The sequence below is a fragment of the Takifugu flavidus genome, chromosome 4 (genome assembly GCF_003711565.1).
Source record: "Takifugu flavidus isolate HTHZ2018 chromosome 4, ASM371156v2, whole genome shotgun sequence".
NCBI classification, from domain to species: domain Eukaryota; kingdom Metazoa; phylum Chordata; class Actinopteri; order Tetraodontiformes; family Tetraodontidae; genus Takifugu; species Takifugu flavidus.
The window spans coordinates 6,681,962-6,701,528 of record NC_079523.1 but is presented as its reverse complement, the minus strand read 5'-3'; the positions used below and the strand labels follow the sequence as shown (position 1 = coordinate 6,701,528).

General features: G+C 42.6%; 1 protein-coding gene and 1 long non-coding RNA gene across 4 annotated transcripts in view; both read left to right on the top strand.

Annotated features, from left to right (window-relative positions):
- Positions 1 to 1,701: 1,701 nt before the first annotated feature.
- Positions 1,702 to 19,567, top strand: part of kif5ab (kinesin family member 5A, b) — a 41,000-nt gene continuing 23,134 nt past the window's right edge. Inside the window, exons 1-8 of one of the 2 annotated variants that reach the window (XM_057029441.1) lie at positions 1,702 to 2,186; positions 15,284 to 15,371; positions 16,800 to 16,873; positions 17,130 to 17,234; positions 17,734 to 17,782; positions 18,611 to 18,666; positions 18,902 to 18,989; positions 19,176 to 19,300. In XM_057029441.1, coding sequence (XP_056885421.1) covers positions 2,058 to 2,186; positions 15,284 to 15,371; positions 16,800 to 16,873; positions 17,130 to 17,234; positions 17,734 to 17,782; positions 18,611 to 18,666; positions 18,902 to 18,989; positions 19,176 to 19,300 — 714 coding nt within the window. In that variant the 5' untranslated portion in view covers positions 1,702 to 2,057. Of the gene's footprint in view, positions 2,187 to 10,582; positions 10,658 to 15,283; positions 15,372 to 16,799; positions 16,874 to 17,129; positions 17,235 to 17,733; positions 17,783 to 18,610; positions 18,667 to 18,901; positions 18,990 to 19,175; positions 19,301 to 19,567 lie in introns of those variants that run through there. The other variant, XM_057029442.1, reaches the window with a different exon arrangement.
- On the top strand, positions 2,214 to 8,548 carry LOC130523856 (uncharacterized). Of its 2 annotated transcripts, XR_008950026.1 has the most exons (4): positions 2,214 to 3,924; positions 4,801 to 5,015; positions 6,437 to 6,578; positions 6,957 to 8,548. It is a non-coding gene; the product is annotated as an uncharacterized LOC130523856 (long non-coding RNA). The 2 variants fall into 2 exon arrangements; XR_008950027.1 differs by lacking the exon at positions 6,437 to 6,578 and having other exon boundaries at positions 2,217 to 3,924.

The window sequence follows — 19,567 nt, the reverse complement described above, 5'->3', positions numbered from 1 at the left end:
ATATGTTTGTTACACCAATAGGAGTGTCTCCGCTCCACAAAATGTTGTAAAACAAACGTACTCGGATGAGCGCATCACTTCTGCGCATGCGTAACGCCTGGCCAATACGAATCCTGGTCTTTATAGTCTTACATTTGCGTCTGAGTTTTTTTTTCAACGATCACCCCGCGATCACATTTGCGTATTTAACATAATCATTTTATGGAAGAAAATGCATAGTTATTTCGTTAGGGAAATATGCACATTAGTTTAGTTGAAATGCAGCATCATGTCACACGGTGGCGCTAAAGGCTCATAATTGCACCGCTCCCTTCACTTGCAAAAGCTCGTCAAATAAGTAAAGTATTAATTGGGATCTTTGCTGAAACATTTTTATTAAATCCAAGACTTGTTGTAATAAGCTTACATAAAATAGCAGTAAACAAGCAGATCCAGCAAAATCAAACAATTGATTGACCACTTTTTTGAAATCTAGAAATAAAATATCCAGCAAAATAATTAGAATTAGGGAAAAAGTGGTTAATAGATGACTGGATGGAAAATAGATTGAATGCATTGTTGAGGGGAGAAGGAGCAGCACTGTTTTAGAGTTCTAGGTATCTTTTATCATGCATTCACAAATCAGGACCTTGAAGGTTGGAAAGAAAGTGGTATTCTTCCAAAATACAAGGCTACATCTAGCCTGAAAAGGACAGTCTGTTCCCTCATATAATGGCTCTCTGAAAGGGTAAGGCTTCCTTTCAGAACTGCGAACGTATGTACCCCTGCAACAGACTGGAAAGCCCTGGATTTCAAGGTTAACCTATATTAATGTGACCATACTACTCGATCCAGACACATTAGCAACTTCTACGCCTCTCTTCCATCCTCTCCTTTATCTCTAATATTCTTGAGACACTGGCGGTGATGCAATAACATGATCGCCTGGAGAGAAACTGTTTGATATGTTTCAGTCAGCATTTCTGATGTCTGATGTTGTTAACGCCACTTTTTACTCTGAGTTTGTGCTTCTCTTGTTCTTTCTCTCTCTCAGCCACACTCTGTACTGGCCTCTGAACCCCACTGACGACCTTAGATTGACCTCTTGCTCCGCCTGACTGGCCATCATCGGGAGGGTCCTTCAGTGTGAGCTTGGTCCTGCTCAGTTTCTTCCTGGAGGTTTTATTTTTTTTTAAATGATTATTTTTGTGCCCCTGTTGCTTGGTGGCTTCCTCTAGAGCACTTTTAGGTGATTTCTATTGCAGTCGATGCTGTATAAATAAAGTTATTTTATGTCAGGCAGGTCTTAATAAAAATACTCCTGGGGGGCAATTAAAGGCAGGATTTCATTTCAACGTCAATTGGTCATCTCGCTGATCTCTCTTGGTCAATATCTTGATCTATATGGAGTACTCACTCCAGAACATTGATGCCATGGCACAAATGACTGCGCTTTGGTGTTCACGTGATTGTTTGGATGACATGATTACATTGTTATAAATCAGGTGGACATTAGAAAACGCAAAACCAAAACAAGTCACACAAAATGCCACTTTGAGTGTGAGATAAACAGCACCGATGGGAACTTTTCCCTGGTCACCCAGTGCAGTGCAGTCGCATGGATGTGGAGTCGCGGCTCTATCTCGGTCCCAGTGCCCGGCGGTGCTGATGGGAGCAACGAGGTCGAGCACGCCCCGCCTCCAGAGAGAGAGAGAGAGAGAGAGAGATGCGAAGCATGCTGCTGAGGGACCTGCAGCTTCTCTAGACAGTCTTCCCGGCTGGACCACTCTGGATTACACTCTCCATTCACAACTCTCCGTCTCTTCTTGGACCTGCAGACCAACTGCACCCGAGTTTGCACTACCTCTCTCTTTCTCCTCCTTTCCTTTCCCTTCCCATCTCTTTCATTTATTTGATGGCAGTCTGTCCATTGATTCCTCCACCGTCAGCATCGCTCCGCGTGTGATGGTTCCAGCCCGCGTTCAGGTGCTTTACGCGAAGGGGAATTTATTTTTTGACAGTCACAGATAAAGAAAGCTCCAGCCCTTTGAAAGCACGTCCACAATTTGTTTCCCAGCATGGCTGATGCTAACGCGGAATGCAATATCAAGGTGTTCTGTCGATTTCGGCCACTGAACAAGCATGAAATTAGCCGCGGAGACAAGTTTCTGCCAATATTCCAGAGAGAGGACACTGTCATCTTCGCGGTGAGTTATTTCTAACTAGCTGGATCTTTTCACCCCTATAGATCGAAGCAGAGCTGCTGTTGCACTCTTCCTCGCACACGTGAAGCCCGGGAGGCTCCAGATTCTGGGCTCCAATTAATCAGATCTGACCAATCTGATCCCGAATGTCGGCGATAATCTCAACAGCAGCTTGAATCATTTAGGTTTTTACTGTCAGGAAGAAGCAGCAGCAGAGCTTGATGTCATTTAAGAGGAAATAGACCATAAAATCAAATCAATGGACCATCAACCAATATTGGCAGAATCATTGCTTTTGATTTGAAATGCAGCCCTTCATGTTCCAACCCTGTGATGAAGGAGACAATATTGGGATGGAAAATGTGAAAAAGAGATTTTGCATACTGACCCCTCCTTTTGGATTTTTTTCTGTTGGTTGGCTGGGTTTAGTGTGCTTCTTCATAATAATTCTTTTTTTTCTTCCTGCAGCCAGCATCAAATGCACTGTTGATCCATTAACTGCTGAAAATTTGCAGTCCCTTTTAGCTTTTGTTGCACACCAGATGGATTTTAGGAGTGGCTATAGGGGCTCCTGATAATTACCACCAATGTTTCAGGCGATGCAATGAGAATGAAGCGAGTTATGGAGCGTTCCTCTGGTTTACTGTAGGAGATTGCAGAGCTCTAAATGTGATTGTGTTTGTTAAGACCATGTGGATGACACACACGCCAGCACACAGACACACAGGAATGTGAGGCGGCATTATTGGGTGTAGGATTGCACAACCGCCTTGTAAATCCTGCCCGTATCAGCAGCACATCCTCCATAAGCAGATTAAACACTGATTATTGTTTTGACAGTGTTTGTGGGAAAAGCCACGCTATCACTGCCGCCTGGAAACCTTCTCTAGCAACTCTTGTAATGTCTTCCAGCAGGCAGCAGCGGAATGAAGAATTCACCCACCACCACAGCATGAAGATGCTGTTTTTGACTCACGCTCCTAAATAATGTATTTTATGTCCTGTTTGGGTTATTTATTGTGTCAGGCTGAGGCAAAGCGAGCCTCATTGAATTATCAAAATAATCAGTAACAGCATAATCTGTCGAAGGGGGAAGATAACATATGCTCTCTGCTTCCTACACTTGAGAGCAGGAACCTTCCAACCTGATATGTGAGAACAATCCTCATCCCTATGAATATTCATTATTTCTTTCCATGACTATTTCTCAGGTTCCATCCGTTCAGACGACTGTAATCACAAAAGCAAGTGCGCAGTTTTCGTTTTTGTGAAGTAAGAGAGGTTTTATTCAAAGTGCGCAGGCCTGTTGGGAGTGTAAATTCGGAGCCTGTTGCGTTCCTTTCTGGATGTGCGAATTGAAATTGTTCGGCCATTAGATTTAATCGATTTTAAACATCAGTCAGACAGGCGAGCAGGGCAGCCTGCGGGGCCTCTGTTGATAAAATATGTTGACATATTGGCAGCGCCGACGGTCCCGCAGTTATCTGCTCCACCCAGAAGTTGATTGACAGGGGCCGCGGTTTAAGTCAGCGATTGACCGTGCAGGCGGAATCTCACCAGCGGTTAGGAGCGATTAAAGATTAGCACCGTGGCTTTGAGCCGACGCCTGTTTGAGTGTTTTCCAGGCAGACTCCAAACATGAAGATTCATGGTCACAGTCAAAGGCAGCTCCAGTGAAACTTGAGATGCTGGAACTGCAATTTGCTTTGTGAGACCTCTTCATTGATCTCCTTCCCCTCAGGTCTGAAATGCTGCTTCCAAATTCATTTTGCTTAGTTTATTTGTGGGAAATGTAAACAGCTCCCAGCAGATACAGCGAAAGATACAGCTAATGCATGGGTATTACTATTTTTTTTAAAAATATATCAATTGCAGTGTTGACAGAAAAGGCAGTGGTTTCTGCTGTTAGAGTACTCGTAGATTCTGACCCAATCCTATTATTATTGCAACAAGCAGCTGTTTTGGTCCCCCATCGGTCCTGAGGGACCCATGCGGCCTTTTAGCTGCTAAAAGCGCCAGTGTGGACAGACACAGCATATGCCTGCCTCCTATTTAGTGCTAGACAGGTACTCCACAGTGAGTTAATGAGAGCCTTTTACACTCAAGAAAAGCCTTCCATGTCTCATCAGCAGCATGAAGTGGCGAGGATAAGAAAAAAAAGCCAGTCAATTGTCCCTGAGAGGCTGGATCATAAAAGAAAAATATCTTAAAATGAACAGGGAATACATACCTCTTTGGAGGATATACAGACCTTTTTTTGACAGATAATGACTATAGATACTACAGATAATAACTGCTGTGAACGGCCTCTGTAGCGCTGAGAAATAAGAGCAATCTGAAGAAACCTCACATGTGGATGGGCTCCTTCACCTCTCTCTACAGACTTTATATATGCATTTAGATATAACCGCCCACATACATATTACTATTGTGTTCATGTCAAATGCATGAACGCCCACCTGTCATCTCAACACTCTGTAGTGTGACACTTTAAAATAATGTAATGTCACAGGGGACAGATTGCTTCTCTAATACCTGCGGCAGGAGTTATAATCATAAAAGAAATCGGACTTTGGACGCAGTTCCATGCATAAATAAATAATCATTGCCACTGCAGGGGCAGCAGGATATGGAATTTTCTATTTCCTGCTGCAGGCGATGTGCGCCAGATATCACCACGCACGTGTGCGTCGTTCCAGCGGCAGCGGGGTTTGGGTGAGGGACCTGACCAACGAGAGCAGGACCGGACCGGTGGAGTGAGACTCACATACAAGGAAGAGGAAGGTCTCTCGTTTGTGTTGGTCATTATGCTGTCAGGCTCAAACTGGAGGTGTGAGTACGTCTTTCGGCGGATGTATGACGAGTGGTTCTTTTTGGCCGCCCTGACCCCTGACCTGTCGGGGGTTGCGTGAAGCTGTAAGACTTTATGTGCTTTAAGCTACAATCATCGGCTCGCAGGGCACACGTGTTACAGGCTGTCTGCCCGCAGCCTAATTGATACTTGTGTATGAAGAGTTATTGATTCTCAATTTCTCATTTTTTGCACACCATTTGTTATCGTATGGATTTCCTTTTTCCTGTATGCCTACAAAGCCCCTGGAGAAACACAGGCTGCTGTTTTCACAGGTTGATGCGTCTTATTTCCAGGAATAATAAAGGATTAAAACAATCCTGTCAAAAGGTTCAATATGTCATGCCAAAGGCCATACTTTTCAGCATTGCTCCGCTTCATCTTTTTCTTTTTTTTGTTGCTGAGACTTAAAATACAATCACGTGATGTGCTGCTCTGGCAGAAAATACGAACGATAATGTCATTAAAAATTCACAGCAGTTGCGGCTGTGCTCATTGGAGGGCACTTTCTCTTCATTCACTTCATTCGTTGCCAAGGTGCAGAGGCATATAAAATATCTAAGGGTGGGTAAATTGCCACGGATGAAAATTTTTCTCCTTTTTCTATTTATAGTTGCACAGGAACCACTAGGTCCATTCTCAAGGATGCTACTTTGTGGTCCGCAGGGATCCCTTCATCTCTGGTTGGGGGGATGCTGGCTTTAATTCTATCACTGCAGCGTGCACACCCTATCCAATTAGGCAGCATAATGGGATTGCTGTGTAGGGTCAAGATCTGCACCGTTAGACTCAAGAAGCAACTGTATGCACTCGGCTGAGGCCTCATCTGCTCCTCCTTCTGTCCCTGTCTGTCTATTTTGATTTTTTTCCATTCCGTGCCCCCACCCCCACCCCCCTCCCCCGGTGCATTTCTTCATGTCATATTTTTGTAGCAGTAATTATTCTGCTACTTGTTTTCTCATGACTCAGCTGTAAATTTCAGGATGATGTGATGAATGGCTCAGTTTAATCTGTCAACTCATCACCTTAATTAATGGCTCCTAGTAGGTTCTGCTGATGGTGGTAGTCTGTGTGTGTGTGCTTGCACGCGTGTGGGGGGGTGGGTTTCTTGTCAGCAGGAATCCAAACCGTCTAACCTGTTATATAACTCCTGTTTCCCCTAATATTAACATTACACTGACCCCATTCGCAGCAGCAGTCACACTCGGCAGCTTTTCCTGCCAGTTCCTTCTGCTCGTCTTTATTTTTATGCGGCATGCACGCGCGCCAGGGTTAGATAAGCATGTGCCAAACTGTCAACATTTTTGCCCGTCCACGTTGTTTCCATTCCGACAGCAATGGGCTGTGTCTGCCGTGCATTTTGGCTCCGGGGAGTGTTAATGAAGCATCTTCTCTTCATTAGCCACAGCTCTGCCTATGATGCCGCCTGGTCCCCCATGTCTGCCCTTGGCGTCTGCGGGTAGTGCATCGTGACTAAACGTGCATGTTCACACACGTGCGCGCACATGCCAGGACCCCTGAGCAACTCCTGCTAATTTAGAATGGTAATAAGACAGCTTGGAAGTCCCAAAGAGACCCAAGCTTTCCTGCCCTTCTTCTATTCCCATGAATTAGTTACAATTTAGTTTATTGATCTGACACTCGAGGAAATTGACATCCACCTCTAGGTCACTGTTTTTTTCCCGTCTTAGAGGATCAGTGTTTTTAAATGTACAGCACTATTTTGGTTGTTGGTCAAATTAATCGTTTTTATTGGCTTTTTAGAGCATTTCATGAATAAAATCTCTGCAAATGGTTTCATTTTATCTTTGCGCAGACAGGGACTGCTCCCATCCCAGAATTTATAGAGCACTTTATCCTCAACAATGTTACTGACATTTGATGTTTGTTTTTTTTAACACAATTTTCTTGTTTTCACACAGGTCATTTCATGCACAAGAGAAAACCACTTTCAACTGGATTTTAACCCAAAAATAAATGAATAATTTCTCCCTGCTTGCTTTTCCTAGAGTTTCCCTTTACATTTAAGGGTTCATAGTTCATCAAGGAGCATCCATTTAGTCTTTAGATTTTTATGGCATCTGCCATTCTGTTCTGTTCTTATTTCTAATTTATTATTGATTATCTGGCCCATGCAGTTAATAACAGGACTGATAGGCTGCATCTCCCTGGCATGTAAGAGCTTTCTCTGTCAGTTAGGCACCTAAGGGAGCAGCTGGGGGGGGGGGGGGGGGGGGGGGGTCACTTGAAGATATGACCAGGACAGCATATATCCTCTTATCCTCTGCTTTATCCTATAATGGTACAGCTCTCCTTCTCACCTTGTGACATTTGCGATTATGTCCCGATTAAGTCTCTTTTGAAATTCATACTTGAATTTGAATATGTTGCCAAGGAAGCGTCTTCCCACATAAAAGCAGAAGGATTCAAGCACATTTGAGTGACATATTCTTGTAACCATGCTTTGACTTTCTCCATTTACTCTTATATAAATTCATAGAGATCATAACGCCACATAGTGCACTCACTGTAGCTTGGATTATGCACCTTTAGATGAACGGAATAATCTGAATGGGGCTATTTTTCTTTTTCTTAAGGTAAACATGTCACCTGAAAAAGAGAAGAGCTTTCCTTTTCATCAAATACTGAGGATGTTTGGCACAGAGCTGCTGTCAGGGTCCTCTGAGAATTAAATTTGGCTGGATTTACCTTAAGCAGATTGCTTTAAATGCAAGTGGTTGTGGGTAATGGCTTCCTGTACTTAATACCTGAGATATTTCCTTTGAAATAAAATATTCCCCTTGAGACTAAGGACTCTCTGTCCTCCACGCCCAAGCTGGGCTCTTAGGCATCGTCGAAACCAGAACTCCAGCTCTCTGCTCTAGCCTCAGGTTGCTGAACACATTTCATGTTGGACAACTAAACTCTCCATGTTGATCACAGTTTGATATAGTGTTACTATGAATCTGCAACACTGACAACTTGAAAGCGAGTGAAGGAGGGAGCCTGGATATAATGTGACATTGCCGGCCGGCACTGGAACAGTCCAAGTGTCACTTAGGTGACAAGCCGTCTTTGTCATCGCTGACAAGTGTTTTCCTCTCCTTCCCCATGTTTCCATCTCTATTCCTCCCCGTCTGTGCAGCGGAGTCTGCCGTGCTTCCCTGCCTGAAATGTATCTCCTCCGCAGAAGCTTGTTTTGAACACAGAATAAAGAGAACGCTTATGTCCCTGCAGACACAAGTTGTTTATAAAATACTCTAACATCATTATTAATATTTGACCGCTTTCCCTGCAACAATGCTCAAACATTTCTGTTGAAAGCCTCTTTTATAATGTGTAATCCACTTTAATATCCCAAATCCTCATCATATTTTCAAGCTAATCTGGTGGTTGCACATCACATGTGGATCACTTGCTAGATTTGTAATGCCCCAACTCATCTAAATTGGCTGTCCAGTCAACAATAAACAGACAAAAAGCACCAAATAGCATTTATTGATACATTTTGTGAATCCGGGCGATTCCCAACGTTTTAATGCAGCCCTGTTGCCTCGCATCACCGTTGGGTTCTTCATCTCCTGCAGATGAAAGTATTCATGGTCCCCAAGTCAGCTCATGTGGGTTTGCTGCCAAAGGCTACATCATTTGACACTCGACACAGCATGTTTAATATTTTTGTTAAAGGCAAAAACTTAGGCCGCAGCCATGAATGCTCAGGTAATATATTGGACCTTTTAGTTTACAATAGTGGCTTGCCGTGTAATTATTTTCAAACGAAATAATGAACTTTGCAAAAAAAGAGAGAACATTTTGGCTTGGCGCCAGCGTTGCAAATGAGGCTAAATTGCAAAGTGTCTTGAGTCACGTTGCAGAAACGCAATTTTGCCAGTTTTTGTGTAACCTGCCCCTTCCATTAGATTTTGTAAGCACTTAAACATTACAGGTTAATGAGTAAATTCTACTGCGGCTGGGTTATTGAAGAGCTGCAGGGATACTCTGAGTCTTTTCTTAAATTTTCCTGAGAATGGAATAATAGAATTTCCCCAAATGTTGAACCCTTTAATCCCCCATGAGCTTAATCTTCTCCTACTCCCGGAGCTCACCATTCAGCCCTACAGCCAAAACCGTGCTTTATTTTAAAACTTCTGAGAACATTGCTGGCCACAACAGCAGACAGTTTTTCTTTCTCTCATTAATAAGTCTCAAAAAACAAAAGAAAACCCCACTGTGCACCAACGACTCAGCACCAAATGGTGGAGAGAGCCAGTCTGTGAACGCAAACAAGGCTGCAGCAGCAGAAGTGAAGTCCCTGTTGGTTTGAGGGAGTTTAAACACAGAGATGAAAATCTGAATACTGTTTTTCAGTTCACCATATACATACAAGACTATAAATGAATACATCAGATTCAAAAAACTATTTTGATTTTATTAAAGGCAACAGGTGCCCTCTGCTCACTTCCAGAGGTTCCAAGTTTCTCGCTCTTGAGTGGAGCGAGATTTGCTGTGATTTCCTGCCTGCTGCCTCCATCCTTTTGTGGTGAATCTCTCAGGCAGTCATTCTCTATCTCAGCTTCATCAAATAGAGTCAGAAGGAGCTCCTTTTTTCTATCGCTCCACTAATTTCCATCGAAGGTTTGATGTTGCTCTTCTTTTCCAGTCTGAAGCCTGAATCGCCCCCTTCCTTCTGTTTTCCTGCTCCTCGCTCTCCTGCTCCTCTCGGTAAATTATGCACGACGTTCCCCTTCGATGGAAGACTAATTGCTTCAAATCTATCTGTGAATCTTTGAAGGAAAAACTACTCGACTGAGGGAGACGGATGTAATTGCGGAGTGCAGTAATGAGTGTTAACGCTCTAATGTTCTGGCTTAAATATTTGTGAGTAGAGAAGTAACACACATTCCAGGGAATGCTGTAATACAGTATGTGGAAAATAGCTGCAACACAACTCAGAAATACTGCCACCCCCTCCCTGGGATCTCAGCGCTCAGTTGTCGCCGAGACGATTTGTCCCGAAGGCAGTCAGGACAAATTTTGTGTGACTGGAGGTTTTGCTGTTTGGGCTTCTCTGTTCTTGATAACAATCACTAATGGCGTCATTATCTTAGCTTGACAACGGCGGCATCATCAGCATGAACTGCTTCTTCTTGTGTGCAAGGAGGAGATTTATTTTGAAATATAGAGGCTGGCAATGACACTCCCACGCAATGTTTGATTAGAAAGAAAACACGGCCCTCTTCTTCTTTCCCACCTCTGCCGTCAATCTGTACCGCCTCTCACATCAACGCCACTGCAGAGGAGCTGTGGAGCAGAAAATGAGCAGCCGCCTGCCAGTCAGCCCCCCCACCAAACACGTAGGAGGAGGAAGAACACGTGGAGGATCTTATCATCTTGTCCAGCTCTGCTTTATAAAATGTTTGGCTATATATCTCCTTGCTAGTGGGTGAGATGATGTGATATGGAGCTGGATGGAGAGGAAGGCTGTGAAAGGAATGAAACCTCTCTAATTGCGTACCGGCGCATGCCAGAAAGACGGCGAGCAGAGTTAGGTATATGGAACCTCGATGGACGCTGAGATAATGGTGCCTGATAGGTTTTATTTCAGGAGCAGATATAGCAGCAGGTATGAGCTTTGTGTGACTTTGAGGATATTACAGTGGGAGAAGGTTTGTGGGTGACCTGACACTGCAAAGTAAAGGGTAAGGGGAAAGGGTTTAAATTTCATAAGGGCACGTGTCAGGATGAAATGGTCACTATTTTCCTATTTCACACAAAATATATAGAAAAGAATATAATAGAAGAGGCAAGTTTGCGGAATTACATAAAGATGCTTTAATGTTGAACTTATGTGTGTACATTTGTGAACATTACACTCGTTTTTAAAGGTTAAGTAGGACTTTAAGGCAGCATCTCTTTTTGGCTTTGAGTCCTGTTCTCGGTTGGAAGACCTCCATCTGAATTCAAAAGCTGCTGCTTCACCTCTCTTACTCGCCCCGTTTTGCATTCTCGCAATATCATTTTCTTGTCCTCACTTTTCCCTCTGTTCTCTGCCGTCTGTTATTTATTGCTCATGGTTGACGAAATTACTTCATTTTTCAACTATCATCCTTTCTCTGTGCTGATTACAGGTTGTTATTCACTCACCCTTTATCAGGCAATTTTAACGCATTAAATAATTCTTCCAATACATCCTATGTTACCTTTTTAATTTTCTCTTTTGCCAGTCTGTTACTCAGCATCTCTTATAACTGCATGTCTAAAACACGTAGGTCCACTATGCCCCAGGTCTCCCAGCATTCCCCGGAATGGTGTGCCCAACTTTACATGCATCTATTGAACTAAATTGACTAACCCCGGAAGATTAGGCAGAGAAATGGACCAGCATTGCTGTTTAGAACATTTATGCTATTATCATGTTTACACAGCACAGGGGATTAGTGCACTAACAGTGGAGCCAATAGAACAAATGTTTAGCAAGGGCTTATTTTTCAGCCACCAAATATAACTGATTCATTTTATTCAGCCCATTGATGAGTAAATCATAATTACGCTCACCCTCTTCTCCTTGCATGCGCAGATCTACAAGCTATAATGTTGCAAATGTCTTGTTGGAATTGGCCATAATGAGAACGGATGGAAGAGCTTTTTTGTACCTGTAATTACAACTAAACCATTCTGAATAAATGGACAGTAAATACAAAATCTCCAAACTATCCCCCACTTTCGATCTCTTATCTTATGTAAAGCTGGAAGTGTGAGCCCCTTGGAGGTGGGTTTTGACTCGCCATCTTACATTAATGCTGCCTGATTTCCTTCTAAAGCTCTTGGGAAATGACAAATTGCATCAGGCCTTTGTAGGTCTCTTTTATAAAGTAGGTTAGAATAGAAGCGCTTAGCTCTCAGAGAAAAACACCCGAAGTCTCTCCACTGACTGCACTGACCGGTTTTCATTTGTCTTTTCTGTTTGCCGTAGCAATATTTTGGTCATTGGACTTGATCGGGTCCTCTAAATAATAGAAAATTGATTTTAAACACCTCGAATGTTAAAAAAATATACTGGTATTATTGCCGTGGCTCATATGAATAACCCCAAACTTAATTTGTTCCCTTTGGTTTCTCATCTCGAAATGCTGGCTTTCATTATTCATCACCATTTTGTTACTGATTCTTTACAAAATATGCACAATGGGGCGGATGTGAATGCTCGGCACAGATGGAAAGTGTTGTGTTCTGACAGATATGTAAAAGCAAAATTTTCCAAATGCGCTTTGAAATCCTTGACAACATAATGAATGTGTTTGGAAACAGAAAGAGAATTTGATAAGATGCAAGACGATGTAGGAAAATGAGGCATTGAGATTGATAATTCAGCTAATGCTGTATTTATGTGCACAGGGGTTTTGTGTTTAAGTTGTTGTTGAATGTATTATTTAAAGGGATGAGAGCACGTTATACTTGGAGGTGCAGGGGATTATGGGTGTATTTTATCTCACGCTGCTGGTGCAGACAGATAATCATGGTTTAGACCATCCCCCTGCAATGTATGACTTCAAATGTTCTGACTTAAATGTCATTTTCCTGGCGGCAGATTATAGAAGACCGTAAAGCCTTAGAAGTGTGAATGGCAGCAACATTGGAACCACTGTAAAATATTGTGACGACTCACCCACCACATGTAGCAGCTTTTTACTGCAGCTCTGATTTCCATCACTTATGCACATGCTTAAATAGCTTTGCTTCCCCCAGTTTTGAAATGAGTGAAAAACTAGTATGGATATACAAGCTGGTGCTTTAACCGACAATACATCCCTCTGGACAACAGTAAAGCTCTTACTTTGGCAGTGAAAGTGGGTTTTAAGAGTAGTTCAGAGACCATTATTGTGAGGCCACAAGATAAAAATACCTTTTTACAGACTAGAATGCCATTTAGAGCCTTTTTAAGGTTAATAATGAATAAGGATCCCAAGTTGAGCACCATATCTGGTTATAAACAATTTTGAGAACAAGACTTAAATTCTGATTGTTGCACCGTGACCGCAGATCTGCCCCTTTAAAAATCATCCATCCATCTTCTACCCCCTACATCCCTTCGCACTGCTACTACGGTCAATTCACTTATCCTCCAAATGCATGTCTTTGGACTGTGAGAGGCAGCTGGAGTACCAGGAGAGAACCCAAGCACATATGAGGAGGACCTGGAGCCTTCTTCCTACGAGGCGACAGTGATAACAACAGCAGCTCTGTAACACAGAAAATTTAATTCAGCTCAATTTATTTCAACTCAGTTCAGTTCATATTGCTTCAGAAATAAAATACTGTATTGAGACACTTTACAGGACCCAGAGCCCTCAATGTGTGTAGTGGTGGCAAGGAAAGGCTCTGTTTTAATAGGAAAGAACCTTGAGCAGAACCCAGCACAGGAGAGGAGAAAACACTATCCAAATCAACCAAATAATCCATACATGCGTTACATAAACCTGATCTAAACAAGGGTACACAGAGTACCACAGGATAGATGAAAGATTAACAATGGATTAAAGACTAGTTTAAACCAGCAAAGAAATGATTATAGAGGCTTAATGGGTTTACACTGATCATCCATTTATTATTATGGGAAGAGAGAAAGAACTGATTCTGCATCAGTTGGTACATCTGTGTTTGTTGATGTGATGTATAATTATATGAGCTACAATCAGCAGGTCAGAAATGGTAGCTGTAAATAATGAGTGTTGGGGAGGCTGGTGAAGCCAGGATCATAGAAGAGAGCCCCACCAGGTCAAAATCACGGAGCTCCGGGGTAATGACGCGCTGCACACTAGAACCATGTGACTACATGCAAGGTGACAGACAGGAGAGTGGAGTATATGTGCCTGGTGCATCATGGGAAATCAGCCAACAGCATAAATGTATAAGAGCCCAACTAAGTCATGGTTCATGGTTACCTGAGCCAGCTTTACATGAAAGCGTTATCACAGGGGAGAGTTTCTAGGTTAGCCTTTAAATGATGGATGAATCCAAACTGGGATTACACAGAAAAGGAGATGGGAAAGCGAATGCTCTGCCTCCTGTTCTACTTTTTTTTAGAATAGAATAGATCTTTATCGAAAGCCAAAGGGCAAAATGCAAAAACTTTAAGGATTACCCAAATGAAGCAGTTTGGACAACTGATTAACAGTGAATTACAGTTGTCCAGCCTTGAAGTGACAAAAACGCACAATTGATCTGTTTTTTCCCAGAATGTTTGGAATTTTGACACTATTACATCAGTGAAAGAAGACTCCTCTTTTCTTTTATGTTTTTTCTAAAGGATGTCTCATAGTCAAACTTTGAATGTCTTCCTGGCACAAATCTCTGGATGGAAAACATAGTGCACCTCTCATGTAGTCAGAGTTACTAAAATCAATGTGCTGCTAAAAATGATCAGGTTAAACATGCTTGTGAATTGTCTGTGTTATATAATCGAGAGCTTATCTTCTTATTGTTGCATATTGTAACCAGAGCTATGGGTGGGAACTGTTGCTAGGTACCATCTTCACTGTGTTACTGAATATGCTGCTGTGAGGGAATGTGCAATAAATCAGATGTCACTGGTGTGTGTTAATCGAGTGTTAATGCCGGCCTGGGTGTCAAATATCCATACACCAGCACCAGCATGGGTTGTGGGATGTGTTCATTGATGCCCAGTCCTGTATTTGCTAGAAAAAAAATGAACAAAAATTCCATTCAGTCAACTTTTTTACTGTCTAAAATACATTGTCTGGTTTTGGGTCATTGACTTCCTCTTGCAGTCTCTGCATTTTTACTCGTCGGCTTTATTTCCATCCTCCACTCCATCACTTTACGCTACAACTCCTCCAGTGCAGCCTCTAATGGCTTCACCCTAGACCCTCTCTGTCTCTCTGTCTCTGTCTTTCTCTCTCTCTCTGCTTATCTCACTTCATGTCCTCGAGGTCACCCGGAATTTTGCCGAATGCTTCATGCTGCACTGCACTCATTCAAATCTCCCATTGTCTGTAAAACACACAGAATTTCGAGTCCCACTCGTGATGCGCACCTTTCAGAAATTACAGCTGTGGCTCCTTTTGTGATATATGGACTGTTTTTCAGTCACAGATGGTGACAGGATCTCTAAATTATGCGCACAGCGTGTAAAAAATATTAATGGGACGCTTTATAGTGACACAGCCAGCACATACTCAGACTCACGCACACCCAAGTATCATTTAAAGGTCTACTTTGCTGTTTGCAGGGGAAGCCATACGTTTTCGACCGGGTATTTCCCACCAACACCACCCAGGAAGAGGTCTACAACACTTCAGCTAAGCAGATTGTCAGAGGTGAGTTACAGATTTAGCTTGTGTACAAGATATATGAAAATATACCCCTTAGGAACACTTGCTTATCCTTATATTTCCTGTAAAGTTTACATTTGTGAGCTGTGAGACATGTACTGCTGTGCAGTTTTGTGCATGACCTCCAGCTAAGGCCAAGGTCCCGGGTTCAGCACATAATTGCAGATTACAATGGTCAGAATTGGTGTATCCACATCAAACGGCACAAATAGCCTTGAGAATCGAGTCTTCCTTTTTCATTTGCTCCTCCCCTTATCTCTAATCCCTTCTCACCCCTGTTAAGGCTTTTTTGTACCACCTACAAAGTGTGTATGTGAACTACCATTGAACTAGTTTTATATGAAGCCTGAAGAGTTTTTCAAGGTGAAAAAGATTACTCTGTAGTTTGAAAGGAAGGAAAATGGCAAGAAAGGATGAACTGCATCGCGGGCTTGCGAAATTTCAAAGGGATTTAGCAAAGTTAAGGAATGAGATGAACCATGAGATTTGAAAGTGTCTGGGAGAAATCTTTCCCGCTGACTGTTCACTCCTTTTCTTTTGCTGAGTTTTTCTTAGCCCTTGTCAGTGTTGTGCTCTTGACCTTGTCTCACACCTTTGTTCTTTTCCTCTGAAATTTTCAGTGAGGTGTTTCTGCTGTCTCTAGTCATTTTTCCACCTCATTTACAATACTGACTTTCACTCTGCATGTGTACTTGTGTGTTTTTAACACTAACCACGTCGGCCGTCCATTTCACCATGATGCTTTTATGGTCTCGTCTGGTCGCTCCTGGCAGATCAATTGGAGAAATATCGTATTTATGCTCACTTTATATTTTTTGGAGTGACTCCTAGTGGGTATAGGACTCTGGGTAGGTGTTATTTATTGTGCAGAGGTTGCTCTCTAAGCTGTGCACAGTGTTTTTGGTGGATACAGGCTTTGGGGGCCCTGCCTGATCGATCTGTTTGACTAAAGGTCAAAAGTGTTTGTCATGGCCCGGTTTCTCCTCTGTCACTGTTTTTTGTTCAGACGTGGGTCTGTCGAGCTGTTAATAAAGATGAACGACAGAGATTGCCCCAAAAACAGGAAAATAGAACTTCCAGCTCTCTGGTGACAGGATACACGCTGCCCCCTCCTTTTCTTTCTGATGGAAGTCAAGGCAGATATTATAGAACATCTTACCAAGCTAGTGTACATTCCTGCATTTTTAGTTGTGTTTGGGTTTCATAAAATGGCCAACGCTGACCTGTCCCTTGTGATGGGACAGGTCCTTGACATGAATCCGCCTCACTTCCTTGTTATATGGTGCCAAAATTGCAAGATGGTGCCAAAATTACAAGATTCAGTGGCTTCTGTAGTGACTAATGACAGCTCTTCATCATCATTTGATGTCAACAATTTACCAGTTTTAAACTATTTTCCTCTTTTGCCCTTAGATGTACTGGGTGGATACAACGGGACCATATTTGCTTATGGCCAGACCGCCTCGGGAAAAACACATACCATGGAGGTATAGTACATTGATACTATATGATTGAAAAGGTCAACTTATTGCGTGGCAGACAGAGATATATATAGAGTAGACTAGCGTTACATCGTCACAGCAGCTCCCGACTTCCCTTTAATTGCCATCTTTCTTCACAAGGCTTTTGTAGGAACAAGCCTCTTTTAGAAGCGTCTTTGGGGAACAGCCTCGTTCCTTTTTCAGTATTCCTATACTTAAGGCATTTATGCTACTTTCCCCTCTTTCCGCTTTGTTCTCTTAGGGGAACCTTCACGATTCCCAAGGGATGGGAATCATCCCCCGGATCTCAGAAGACATCTTTGAACACATATTTGCCATGGATGAGAACCTAGAATTCCACATAAAGGTTGGTCTCAACTGCCTCATTTGTCATTTGCTGCAGCTGGAGCACAGGGTTGTATTCAGTTCAAATAGTCAAAAGTTTAGAGTGGAGGTGTGGCGGATGGGAGGGGATAGCTCTTCAAACTTCTGATTTTGGAGAATAAAAGTTAGAAGTTATCCCTGCTGAGGCTGCTGACGGCAGCAGCAAAGCGTCTTGGGTCACTACATCTCAATAGAAGCTCTAAAAGCTAAAAAATGGTTTAAAAAACTGAAGCTATCTCTGCCCCTGGTTTATTCTTGCACCAATGTGTCGATCACGGCCAGCTAAAGCTTGAAAAGGCCATGTATATACAAGAATAAGCCCACAGCATTTTTTACATTTCTCTTTTTATTGCCAGTCTTCTAGTAGAGGATAAAGCATGATTAAAAATGAGCCTGCGCCAAACAGCGCAGCATCAGCGACAACCTTTACATCCCATCATTCCCTCTCTCCTTTATCCCCACCTTTTTATGTCAACATGCAGGTCTCCTACTTTGAAATCTACATGGACAAAATCCGGGACCTGCTAGATGGTACGTATGTGCAGCCTCATCTGGATCTGTAAATACAATCTCATGGGGTGTCTTTAGCTGTTTCCGCCCAGAGAACATGGTCAGAACAGAGTAACTATTGATTTAAACAAAGAACAGCAAGACAACTGAAAGGGAATTCAGAATGCAGTTAACTTTAATTACATCAGCAACGATGCCTGAAATAAATTAGTTATAAAAAGTAAACAGTAGTCATTGGCAACCTAAGCACCAGATATTATACAATCAGCTTCTGTTAATGATGAATACAATTAGAAGAATAAAGAAGAACCTCTACATTGCAGCTGGTGGTTATATCACCAGGATACAGTTTAATATAAGCCACAGCTATAATGGAAAGTCAAGGCAGCGTTCACTATGATTACATCTTTAAATGGTGCCACGGCAACGATAAAACCGGTCTATTTGTATGCAGTGAAGCAGTTGAGGAACATTTAGACTAACAATACCGTTCGTGACAAAAAAGTGAGATGAATTTGAGGCAGGGCACAGAACGCTCTATGGAGACGCCGTCACAGTGCAGGAACTGGGATGATGAAAAAAGTAATAATTCGGGACAATTTCCCTGCTGCAACCTGGAGAAATGCGATCACAGTTGACTGGCTATTCAAAAGCAGGCAATGGTGTTCATGAATAGCTCCGGTTCTACTGGTAGCAGAGCCATCATCCTCATGGTGGGGGGATCCAAAGAAAATGAATTTCGAGCATATTTAAAAACAAATGGACATTGGTCTGGTAACAGTGCAATTTAAATTGTGTTTAATAATTCATGCACCCACAAGATGTCTGACCCCCCCCCACTCTCCACAGTGACAAAAACCAATCTGTCAGTGCATGAAGACAAATACAGAGTTCCATATGTGAAGGTGAGTCATCGGCACTGCGGCCTGATTCTCTTTGACGTTGGGCCTCAGCATTACAGATTGTTGCATGCAGCGCAGATTCGATAGATTAGTGCAGATTTGCACCCGTAACCTGCAGGGAATGTGCATATATGGAAGGTTTTGTGCAGCCTAATGCAGCGCGTTGTGTATATTTAGGTACAGATGTTTGTTTGTTTTCCTGGGAATGAATGAGTGTTTGTGCTTTGTTTTTAATAAGGGCTGCACGGAGCGATTTGTCACGAGCCCCGAGGAAGTTATGGATGTGATAGATGAGGGCAAGGTGAACCGCCATGTTGCCGTTACCAGTGAGTCATGCTTGTTGGTTCTGCAGATTTCTGCTCTCACCCATTATTTTTGGGTTTGTTTTTTTATTTCTTTGATCGCAGTTCAACTCTTCTAAGGTGCAAGGGTGAGAAACATAAGCTGTGAAGTCAACTAATTTGTTCAAGGAGTGTTAATGGGCTGCTTGTCTCTCCCCCCTTCTCCTCAAGACATGAATGAGCACAGTTCCCGAAGTCACAGCATCTTTCTGATAAACATCAAGCAAGAAAACGTGGAGACGGAGCAGAAGTTGTGTGGAAAGCTCTACCTCGTCGACCTCGCCGGCAGCGAAAAGGTAAACTGCTTTTTATTTCTTTATGGATATTTAAATTCACTGCCAGCGCCAAGGCTTAAAATAAAACAGTTCAATAAAAGGAATTTGGAGCTAAACTGGAATTTTTCCCTTAATTAATATTCGAGTGTGAGTGTAAGAATTAAAACCGCCCACATTGAACATTTCAGTGGAAAAAACTGGCTTCTCGCGTTCTATTGGATGTGGACTTGTTGCCTTTGTGACGCAGTGACTCAAGCTCTGATAAAGAGCTCGATGCCAATCTAATTC